General features: G+C 36.2%; 1 protein-coding gene across 1 annotated transcript; it reads right to left on the reverse strand.

Moving 5' to 3' along the window:
* Positions 1 to 1399: 1399 nt before the first annotated feature.
* LOC113347253 (ubiquitin carboxyl-terminal hydrolase MINDY-3-like) lies at positions 1400 to 7733 on the reverse strand. Its single transcript, XM_026590868.1, has 7 exons — positions 6998 to 7733; positions 5277 to 5355; positions 4745 to 4899; positions 4204 to 4327; positions 3895 to 4080; positions 2772 to 2843; positions 1400 to 2668 (listed from the first exon to the last, which is right to left on the reverse strand). Exons 1-7 carry the CDS (start codon positions 7486 to 7488, stop codon positions 1838 to 1840), a joined length of 1938 nt encoding a protein of 645 aa, XP_026446653.1. The 5' UTR covers positions 7489 to 7733; the 3' UTR covers positions 1400 to 1837.
* Between the last annotated feature and the right edge of the window lie 4006 nt (positions 7734 to 11739).

The following is an 11739-nucleotide window of genomic DNA, read 5'->3' on the forward strand; positions in this document are numbered from 1 at the left end:
AAGATTCTGGCAATGTAGGTCCCTTTGGATGGTTCTGATACGTTAATTTGGTTACCTGACAGAAAATGAATTTTTTCTGTCAAAAGTGCTTATAAAGTACTGAGTAACTATGATAATGGGAATGTTGTTCCTCAGGCTGTTACTAGTGTAACTTGGAAAGCTCTTTGGAGATGTAGAACGCATCACAAAGTTAAACTGTTGGTTTGGAATGCTCTTAAGAATATCATCCCAACAAGAGATAAAAATTTTAGATATAAGCAAGATATATATACTCATTGTAGTCTCGGCAATGCTACTTTTGAAACAACTGGGCATCTTTTCATAGAGTGTCCATATGCCAGGTCTTTATGGCTTGGAGTTTATGTTAATGTCAGTAATATTCTAACTATTCATGGTGATTTGTTGCATTGGATTCTAAATTGATTTGATGCAGGCTCTCATCAAGGATATGTTTCTCCTGCTGACAAAGAGCATAAACTGAATTTGCTTATGATTACTTTCTGGACCATCTGGAAAGATAGATATAATGCTGTGTTTCAGAATGTCAAGCCAAACAGAATGATCTCCATAAGAAATATTGTTACACTGGTTGATAGTTGTAAAGCTGTTAATAACAATAACACCGCCTAATCTACAACTGCAGGCACTTAAATGGGATCCACCAGATAGAGATTATGTTAAAATTAATATTGATGCATCATTTGTTAAGTTAACTTACACAGGGGGAATTGGTCTAATAGTGAAGAATTTTGCAGGTCAATACCTTGGAGCTAAAGGACAATTCTTCAAGCTGATCAGGAGGTGGAGCAGCTGGAATGCTTGGCTATGAAACTTGCGGTGGAGTGGGCAATTGCTAAAGGCTACACCAAAGTTATTCTAGAGTCTGATAGTGAAGTTTGAGTGAGTTCAATAAATGAACAAAACTTTGTGTTCATTGGATGAATCAAGGAACTTTCCTTGAAATTAAATTCTTATTACAAAGTCGAGAATTTTTCACTTGTCTATTAGTTAATAGGTTAAAGAATGATAAAAAAGATTTTGAATACATTCATAATCTTCCCCGGGATACGCTAGACTGGGCTAAGGAAGATACTACCGATTGTAATCAACATATATAAATCAGTAAAACACCTCTTCTGAATAAAAAAAAAAAAAACATAGTATACATATCTTGGAGATGCTCTTAATGAACACAAATTCCTCCAATTCAAAAAAGTAAAAAAAAAAATCAAGTCAGCATCGGATCACCACCCTCACCCTATATAGGATTTGCTGCCGTTAGAAGAATTCAGATTTGACCAGTTTCGAGAAAATATGAAATCAGACACCCAGGAAACAGCAAAGTGTGCTCCCCCCACAGAGAACATATCACCAGAACATACTGAACTAGAAAAAGACATAGCAAGAGAAGAAAGAAAACCTATATTCTGAAGAATCAAAGATATCCAATTACTTGCAGTCCCAAAGCGGAGACAATTTACAGTTACAAACTTCTTGGAGAGGACCCTAATAAAAACCAGAAGGTTCATTATCTGATAAATTGATCCCTTGTCTGAAATAGACTGGATACTCAAATCCCCTCCAAGAAGTCGGAAATAAATAGGGAGAAACTTAAGTAATATAATATTACACTTATTATTATGAATAACAAGATTGCAGAATTGATTCCGTTCTTACACAAATTACCTGGCAACAATAACGCCCTACACAAAACCATCTCTGCATTACTGCGCTTTTGATAGCTGTTGTGGTGTTGCAAATTTTGGACCCTTGCCTTGCTTCTCCCTGTTTGATCCTCTCTTACTTTTTTTCTTTCCTACTACAACTGATGAACGGTTCAAACAATACTAGGGGGGTCCCCTACCCAATTGCAAGTGGCTCGTGCCCAGCGGGTTCGGATGCAATCGACCAATGGTGCATGCTGAGGAGGCTCCGGCTGAGTTATTTCGATGACAGTGTCTTTCCCACCAGAGCCATTTCCCCCCAAATTCTGAGGGCCTACAACATCAGCCATAAACTCCTCCGGTGTCCATCTCGGTGGAACCGTGACTCTCAGTCTAGAAAGCCTAGGTCTCTGCATAGGACTTTCACCACCAGAAATTCCTTGGCTACCATTCATAACAGATTTTGCAATCCCATTAAAATGGTATAGCTCAAACACCTTTTTACCCATCAATCCTGTTGAATCCTTGAAACCCCCCAAATTCTTATCCAAATCCAACAGAACCTGCCAGAATTCACTCCATACTATGACTCCCATACTGCACAGGTTGTTGAGTTTCTCTTGTGGTAGACTGATATTCATTTGCCTAAGAACTTGATGGAGTCCTTCCTCACTTATAAACCCTCCTCCATCACTCTGGTCTTGGGCATCAAATGCTTTCCTGATCTGGGATTCACGTTCTTCTTGTTCATTCTTATCTTGAACACTTGCTTTAAGTGCAAAAAGAACTGTGTAATGGGACTCACTCCCGATGACCCAGATTGGGTACTTCGGAGATTTCAAATTCTGGCCAACTTTGCAGAAGTTAAGAGACTCGAGCAAAGTTAGGAATCCAACCTCTACATTTGTGGGTATGCCCTTTAGAGACATGCCTCCACCTAAATCCATGCTCCCATCAAACACATTAGCTACAGCCTTCCCACAAAGAAGTAGGTTCACGATTTCCTGTTGCATTACAAGCAACGACTTCAATTAATCATTTTCAGCATGCCTAACCGACTAGAAAGGGAAACAAAGGAGAAGCTATGGCAAACTATGTACGACGCACCTGTGATGCATGTCCGAACGGAGCTGTAACCAACGGTAAAGTAGGATCATCCCTGTCTGCTTGAACAGTTTCCTACAGGACAAAAGGGTCAACGCTTTAACAACCTGAAGTCTCAACGGTTTTTCAGCATAATAAAACTGGATTGATATCTACAAATTTAAAACATCAGTTCAACTAAAACTTTAACTACCAAGAATTTGGTAAAAGAGGATGTAACTGCATGAATATTTACAGTACTTTCAAAAACTGTCAATTGTCAATGTACGATGTGCCTCTGGCAGGTTTGGTGAAATGATAAACAGATGCAGTGAAGTGACAGAAGCATAACAACTAAATGATAGATGCAAAGGTTTCATTATGCCATGTATTTTTTTCTCACTGTTATATGTGCGGCACGAATATCCACAGTTAATTTAAGAAGTTAAGTTTATTGTTGTCAAGACAATACAAAACAGGAGCTCTCATCCAGTGAGGTAACCGTTACACCACAAATCATTCACCCCATAAGAAAACACCATCACAAGCAGGAGAGCTATGCGCAATGTACCAAAAATCGGCTTCTAGGGATCCAATAAGGCCGCCCGAAATCTCTAGTCATTTTGCGCCTAATGGGTTTAAGCGATTAGGCGCAGATTTTTGGGCGATTATAGTTAATCCTCCGGGTTTTGACGCCAATTTAGGCATATTAATGGAAAAAATCATTTCTCACAAAGTTTTGAAACAAGTAAGCCAACCCAAAGTTTTTATCACAGAACCTAGGGTTTCAACAGCAAAAAAGTTACAAGACGCGCAGCCACCCCCCTCTTGTTTCCTTTTTTTCTATTTTTCTCTATTTTCGTTTCTGTTCTCATTCTTTCATTAGTAATAATTTCCATCTCAATCTCTTTGTAATATTACATACACTGTATATATTCACTAATTATACCCGCATACTCCTCCGACTAGTCCCTACAGACGCCAGGCCCCACTCAGCCGCCTGGCGACCGCCTAACGAGTTTTGCTACACAGGTCATGCGATAAAGTTAACCCCATTATAGAATCCATCTAAACTGTTTAGACTGAAAGAGTAAGCAGATAGCAAACAACATATACTGAAACAGTAAGCAGGGAGTAAATCACATACCAGTCCTCGGGAAAGAAGAGAAGAAATTAAGAACAGCAGTGCCCCCATACGACTTTGAAAAACAGGAAGCACTGCCTTCAGCTGCTGACAAGCACTCGACTGTGAGGTATATGTGTTAACTCTCAAGACTTTCTGCAAGTCCGAAGCTGATTCGATTGAAAGACCTTGCAGGGCTTTCGTCACTGCCTACAAAATGAAACATTTCAACCTCATTTAGATAACTATCAATATTGACTCTCGATCCATCAAGCTTATCAATTGCTACACAAAATAAAGTCAGATAACAAGCTAGAAATAGAGCTTAATAACCTCCTCCTTCTGGCCATCTTCAGCATCCTCTGGCCAGTGGTTTGAAAGATTTAAAGTAACAATAACAGCTCTTTTCTTGCTTCCACATAGAAATAATATGTCTGCCATACTTTGAATCAAAGCCCTGTAAAAAGCACAACAGGGGATTTCAACATGTTAAGAGCTAGAAATACAAGGGACAAAATTTTCGAGAAGCACGAATCCCACGAGTTCAGCTTAAGCTCGAGCTGAACCCACTATAAAATATAAAAACCCACTGTGATTCAAATTGCGGAGGTGAGCTACTGACTGGGTTCACTGACAAAAAAGGCTGCTAAATTTGCTAATTTGCTAAAACAGCAAAGGTGGTTAACTGACCTGGTGCTTTACATTTTTACGCAGTCATTTGTTTGAAAGATTTAGTATTTCGGGTTCAAATATTTGCATTTGATATTTCTAAGAAAATTTACTGCTAATGGGTAATTCGAGTAATCTAAGACATATTATCCACTATTATTTTTATATATCAAGATTACAATACTTTTATGGACGAAGTAATCACCTTGCCTTCCCATCTTCAGTTAGAGAAGCAAAATTACCCAGTACAGCATATTCACTTTGAGAACATATACTGGGAGCGAAAACTTGGGTCGCCAAGGTGACTGTATTTTTACCTACTTCATCTGAAGAAAACAATAGGTGCTTGAGAACAAACGCCTGCAGTGCCAAACCCAAAATTATTGTGAGACGAAGTTCTCCACACATAACAAAATACTAAAAATGTAACTAAATAGATTAATGCGAAAAACATGCTTGAGGTTTGAACAAAAGTAAAAAAAAAAATCATGCCTACAAAACACATTAGGGAATCTCCCTACCATAAGCATAATTCTGGAATCATTTGATAATTCACAAGACCTAATAAAAAGAATATCCATACATTAAAGAGTGTATTACAAAATTACATGTGCGAACTATACGATAACCAGCAGGTAGCACCTTTAGCACGGAGATATGTTAAACTGCATACACATACATCATTCTTCTAAGAAAATCCAAATAAAGCTCCAAAGTAAGATAAAGAGTGGCCTCACCTGTATGGTTGCTAGCACACCACAAGGTCCCCCTTCATGTTGCACAAGTCCCATACATGTTTCAGGGTCAGAGCTAAACCTGTAGCAAAACATTTGTACCAAGTCAAAAAAAATATCTACAAGACTACAACTCAGAACTAATTCTGTATTCTATAACAAAGAAAAAGGAATGCATAGCTTGAATTCTCCTTTCATACTGCTAGCATGACAGTTAATAGAAGTAATAGTATGATTAGATGCAAGAGCATGATGCGGTCTCAGAACATCAAAAAAGAAAAAAAAATGTAAATATAAATTAGTTGTAACTTGTAACAAGTGTTACAGAAATAGAAAATTAACGTTTACAACAAATTAAGAAAGGTTTAATAAAACTACTAATGAGTCCTAACAAAACCTATCCAAAAAATATGACACTATTCTATCGAACCAATCGTAAGGTGACTTACGTCCATGAGGGTTTCTGCTGGAAACAGAAAGTGGATACTGGTTTCTAACAACCTCCGAAATGATCGCTTATTGAGGTTACTAAAGCATTGAAAGCACTCAAGCAAGACTCCAGTTCAAACATGCATAATACCTCAAAAAATCAAACAGCAACTTAGCTTATCCGCGTGTATTTGAAGATCTTGCCTCTTTGTTTACAGATAAAGTTATCATTGTTCAATATAACTTCTAATAACTAAGAGTTTTACTTATAGTATATTTATATCTTGTTAGCCATGCTGTTCACTTTCGCAGTGATGCTGGCACGTATTGTACAGGGAGTGAGGCCGTGGTACACGAGATTTTCCAAATATTGATATGTATCAGTTGATAAGAGATTACTATCAACGAATATAGCAACAAGTTATAAATGGTGAAAATCGGTAACATATCCAAGATAGAGTTAATAAGATATCCAAGAATATCTGTAATTTATTAAAACTTGTAATCTTCAAATCATAATTTAATACTACTAGATTTCCTCTCCTTCAATGACAGTTCTTCACGGTCCTTTTAGTTCTGACCTAGTTGGGTTTAGGAACGTATTTCCATGAGCTTAATTAGACATTTGTTTATTTAAGGGGTTAGAGGAATTTGTTTAATATATGAAAAAGAAGGGAAGGGTTTTCACTTCATACAGTAAGGAACTATAGGTTCTTTCGTACATGAATGGCAAATTCTCATTTTCACTGATAGATATCCGGTTACACTCTACCCCAACATATCAGAAAATATCACCTGTCACCGCTGGCTGCTATTTTAAGCAATATGCTAGTAAAATCATGGCCAAACACCGATATACAATAACGATACAGCACCGATATTACTCTCATATTAATTACGCAGTTCACAATTCTAAAAAGCTGGCAAGAAAATTCGTTTGAAGACAAATACGGAAATCACGCTTAGAGCATTGACAAAACGTCTCTATGACATCAGCAAGAAGCCTATATTTATTAAAACACCACAACATAAGTGAACTCAGATGGTCAACCTTTGCTACAAGCCAAACAATCAGTTCACTAGAACTTCATCAACTATCCATTGTTTTCGTAGATTTTAATATATTAACTATGGAAGATTTAAAATGTTTCAACCATCTTATGGATGAGAACTAGGTTTTTTCTTCACGAAAACAAGCTAAAGCTAGCCAAGAAAGAATCTAATTCTTATATTAAGCAAGATTATATATAAGAGCTACCGAAGATAAAATCTTTACATAGTTAAAGCTTACGTACCTAATACCTTGGTTACTCCACTGTGCAAGAATATCTTTCGAAACACAATCCCCAAACACCATTCTAAACAATTGATCAGCTTCTTGTGCTGACAATTCTTCCCCAAAATTCAAACTTTTCCCCACTTCTCCAACACCACCACTTTTTTCAATTACAACGCTCTTTTCTGCAGGCTTCTTATCCAAACCCAGACTACTACAACTTTTTTCTGGCCCCTGAACTACATCAATTTTCTTTTCGACTTTAGGAGCTGCTACAACAGGGCTCTTCCCCGTCATCATTCTCTTCTCAGCAGCTGCAGCCATTTGTTCTCTTTGCAATTTCCTAGTTTTAGCCTCTGGTGATAATTCTTCTTCTTCTCCCTCTTGACTAGAAGAAGAACCCACATTATCTCTAGGTTTACTCCTTTTCGCCTCAGGTGGTGAAGGTGGAGAAGGTTGTAAACTCATTCGTAAAGCCATACGAAATTCATCGTCGTCTTGATCTGCCATTATAAGAAAACCCAACACCCTAATTCCAGAATTCCAATTTCTAGGTTATATAATCTGGAGATTGGATCGAAAGATTGGATCTTTGAGAAAGAAGAAGAATTAAAGTGAAACCCTAGAAGAATACGAGGATTTATAAACCCTAGAGGGAGAAATAAAAGGACTGTATTTAAGACTTTTACTTTGATATAGAAAGAAAGCGAGAAGAAAGAATATTTGTGTATGTCCGTCCGTACAAGCCTAATAAACGGGAGAATTAAAGTGAGAAGATCATCATCTTTGTGTGAGATTATGAGGAAAATTCCCAAAAACAAAAGTCGTTTTCTTATTTCAATGACTGAAATAACCTTGCGTGTTAGTTTAATCACGACTTTGACACTCTTGTAAGCTTGTGCGAAAATCCAGTAGATTGTTGTTGGGTGGGTAAACAGAAAACTTGTGTGCAACTTCTGTCTTGGTCCTCGGAGCAATTTCCACCATTATGGAGAACCGCATATGAACGAGCGTGTTGGGGGATATGTACGGTGCGGCTGTCGTTGTTTCTGCATTCTGCAACAAGGGGTTGAGAGCGCAGCAGCATTTTAGTTCTTTTTTGTTTTTGACATGGCAACGTTTGACAGGGTTGGCGCTAGAAAATCCCTACGGAGAAGCAAAATTTTTAAAGGATGGACAAAAAGCAAAATTAGGTTTTGGAGTCAGCCTAGCAGCTGCCTTACCTACCCATGCCATGGGTTGACTCCGGCCTCGACGTTTGAGCTCAAGTACGGCCATCAATCAGAATGCAGGGTAAATGCATGTTAATTTATGTGGGTTTGGTTTCTTCTTTCTTTTCTGTGATATTTTTCCTTTGGTTGGTTGCACGTATTGAAGTAAATAAACGAGGACTCTTCGTAGACCGAATAAAATGCAAGTGACTTGTTAATTTTTGCAATCTCATTGTACTCTCTAGACATATAAGTGTATTTTCGGAAGTGGAATGCTTCTATCAACTCTTTATAATTAATAATGACATTATTATTAGTTCATGTAACATATCGGACACTACTATTAATTGGCTTCATTATATTTAAACAATCTTCTTTCAAGTGTAGATTCTCTTTGGCGGCTGAGTTTTCCTATATGATAACCTCCAATATGATAAAAGCCTCGCAATGTTCCCCATCTTGTGTTATTACTTGGGTAGAAATTGTGCCACCATATTATATTGCATCATAAAACATTATTAGGTCAAAAATCTCACAGTTTTATTCTCTTTAAGAAAAGAAGAATCAAAGTTGGTCTCCTTAAATTTTCTCTCAGACAACTGTCAGTGATAGGAGTCTCCCAGTTGTGTAACCATGGAAGTAGCATTATTCCGTCCATCAAGATTACTGTCCCAGATAGTTATAGATTGATTTACCTGTCTCACCAAAATTTCCACCTGCACATGAGCATTATCAAACACTAATGCACATGTTTTTTCCTAGATGTGCCACAAAATGAATCCAACATAAGTGTTAAATTTATTTTAATTTGTATTATTGTAAATGTTGTTAGTAAACCAGCTAGTGATCCATTCCCTTAACTGCATCCCGTCCATAGTTCCTACGATACAGTGATCTAGGACAAACATAAATTTGTTGGTGACTTGATAATATATCAACAAACGAGTTGAGGTTCAGGTTCAAGACATAAAAAGGACGGTTATTGTTTATAATAGACACAAACCTAGTTATCTTGCTTCAACAATCATGAACATATTTTCACAAAAATAAATGAATAATTAAGTGGTACATATCAAGTTTTCAAAATACTTCCAGGGGAATTAGAAGTTTCTTGACCATATATAAAATCAATTACCACTATGCAAGCACACTTAACATTTAACAAGTTGTTATAAGTTGACTTCCACCTAATCACAACAAAACCATGGGAATGCAGTCTAATGCGCATATTTTCGTAACAATATCACTCACAAAACAGTACATTGAGAGTATGAACATTCCATTTATCTTCATTCTGCAATATCAGTTGGTCAACGGTTTACATGTCAGTAGACTAGTCAATTTTCCTTTACAAATGAGGATTATAAAGGTGCAGTTCTGTTAGGAATCCAATTTTCCTTCCAGATAGTGATGCTTTTTCCGTCTCCAATCTTCTTGTAAGGACCCTCAAGCTCGTCAACGTTATGAGACTAGTCAAGAGACGTATTAGCCGATAATAACTCGATTAGTTTAACACGAACATTAATTAATAGGAACTAATCTAACAACGATCTAGATACGAAACTAGTATCGCTAGACGGGGATCGAAAAGTTATACGAAATGGACTGCTCGAATGTGTCATTCGGATATTGACACCGGGCGAAGAAGATATCACTTGAGATGCATGAAGGGTAAAATAGTAATGATGGATACTAATCTTGTGGCTGCCATTTATCCAGGTGTTGGGATCGTTAGTGTTTTGGTTGGTCTTATCCCAATCGAGTAGATAAACTCGATTCCTTTTATTTCTTCTCCATTCTTCTTTCTTCTTATTTTCTTTCTTTTTTTCGCTGCTTTCTTCTGTTCTTCAGCCGAGTGAGGAATTTGAGAGTGAATTCGAGAAAAATCATCCGGTAGTGCTGATAGATGATGGTGGGTTGTGGCGATGATGTTTTTTAGTCAAGAGAAGCCGAGGAAATGAGAGATTGGAGAAAACCAGATAAATTATGAGTTAGGGTTTTCTGAGAAATCATTTGGAGTTCGATTAGATGATGATTAAGAGGAGTTTTGGGTTGCTGTTGGATGAAGATCGAATGGGTTGGTGTTTAATTGAACATTTGAAGTTGATTCAATGAAGAATCATTGAAGAGATTTGAATTAGGGTTTCTGTAATTGGATTCGGGAAGTATTTGTACATAAGAATCCTGACCTATAAAGTGTATGGATCATTTATCATCCTCCAAGCCAACTTAGTCGAGATATAAGTATTGATATATTTTTATTTACTTTTTATGTTTGGTTTTCCGTATTTTCCATCCATATTCTTCCAAGTGATTCCTATGTACCACATATAACTCAAATGACTCTGATTATGATTATTACCACTTATTTGTCTTCTTCTTCATTATTTTTTTTTCACGAAACAAAACCAAAAACTATCAATTTAGAAACCCTACGTTATATTCATATTTCTTTATTTTTTTAATAGTTAATATGTTGAGATGTAGATGAATTAATCGGCAACTAATCAGTAAACCATTATTATGGAAGATTGCATTAGTAAAAATTTAGGAAAAAATATCGCAATTGTAGTTCAATCTAATATTAATGTTAATTCTATTGAACTCATTGTGTGAACAAGGTTTAGATGTTAGTAATTAACCTAATTAATCACTGATGGCTAATTAGTAACCCTTTTTTGAAGAACAAAAAAGTTCTCTAAAGAAATGGTCATCTAGTTATGGACGACGATAATGATTTTGGTCGTCGATCATTGGCGATCTCAATAAAAACAAAGTCAAAATACAAAAAGATAGGATTTAGGATCTTTTGAAATTTATTTGGATGATATTTAGGACAATTGAGGATGGAAATTTATGTTAATAGGAAATATGAAAAATGGGGATGATAAATAAGGAAAACATTATGTTTAAACCCTATAAAACAACATGTTTAGCGATATTCTACCAACTTCTAAGATAGTTACCTATAATATTTTCTTTTTTATTTCACTAAAATTTTCTTTGTATGATATCTGGTTTATTCGTCTTTTTCTTAGGCATAAGAAACATAGCAATATGATGAGATGTTAAAACACCCAAGACATGTGATATAGTAACTTATCATATAAAAAGGAACTTGGAATATTCCACTTTATGGATCCTCACCTTTATATGTTAAGCAAAAATGTAATGTACATGTGATATGCAATTTGTGTCGATGCATTTTCTACTTAGATATCGCCAACATATCAAAGCATTTATGTAGTTATTTTACATTTACCAATTATTCTTCATTGAATTCATTATAGTTGCATTTTGGTTTAGGTCAATTTAATTGTTGGTAACTGGTAAATGTCCGATACATCGGTTTAGTACCCAACATTTTAAAAAAAAAACTAGACATGTCAAAGATTGTTAATTTAAAATGTTGACTTAACCAAATTGAAATTTTCGTAACTGAACTCACGAATACATTATTAACCTTATCAATAATAAATATGACTTATTATGTCTCAACCTCAGTTAAGAAGGTGAGGGAATTCACACGTGTTATATGCGCCTCTGTCCT

The sequence above is a fragment of the Papaver somniferum genome, chromosome 2, assembly GCF_003573695.1.
Source record: "Papaver somniferum cultivar HN1 chromosome 2, ASM357369v1, whole genome shotgun sequence".
In the NCBI taxonomy this organism is placed as follows: Eukaryota; Viridiplantae; Streptophyta; class Magnoliopsida; order Ranunculales; family Papaveraceae; genus Papaver; species Papaver somniferum.

What these genes read in the sequence shown, in the direction of transcription:
- LOC113347253 (XM_026590868.1), bottom strand. Translation starts at nt 7,488, where the DNA reads ATGGCAGATCAAGACGACGATGAATTTCGTATGGCTTTACGAATGAGT. An exon ending in GTGTGCTAGCAACCATACAG is followed by an intron (nt 4,900 to 5,276) that starts GTGAGGCCACTC and finishes TTGGCACTGCAG; the next exon opens with GCGTTTGTTCTCAAGCACCT. An exon ending in CTCTTCTTTCCCGAGGACTG is followed by an intron (nt 2,844 to 3,894) that starts GTATGTGATTTA and finishes TTTGTCCTGTAG; the next exon opens with GAAACTGTTCAAGCAGACAG.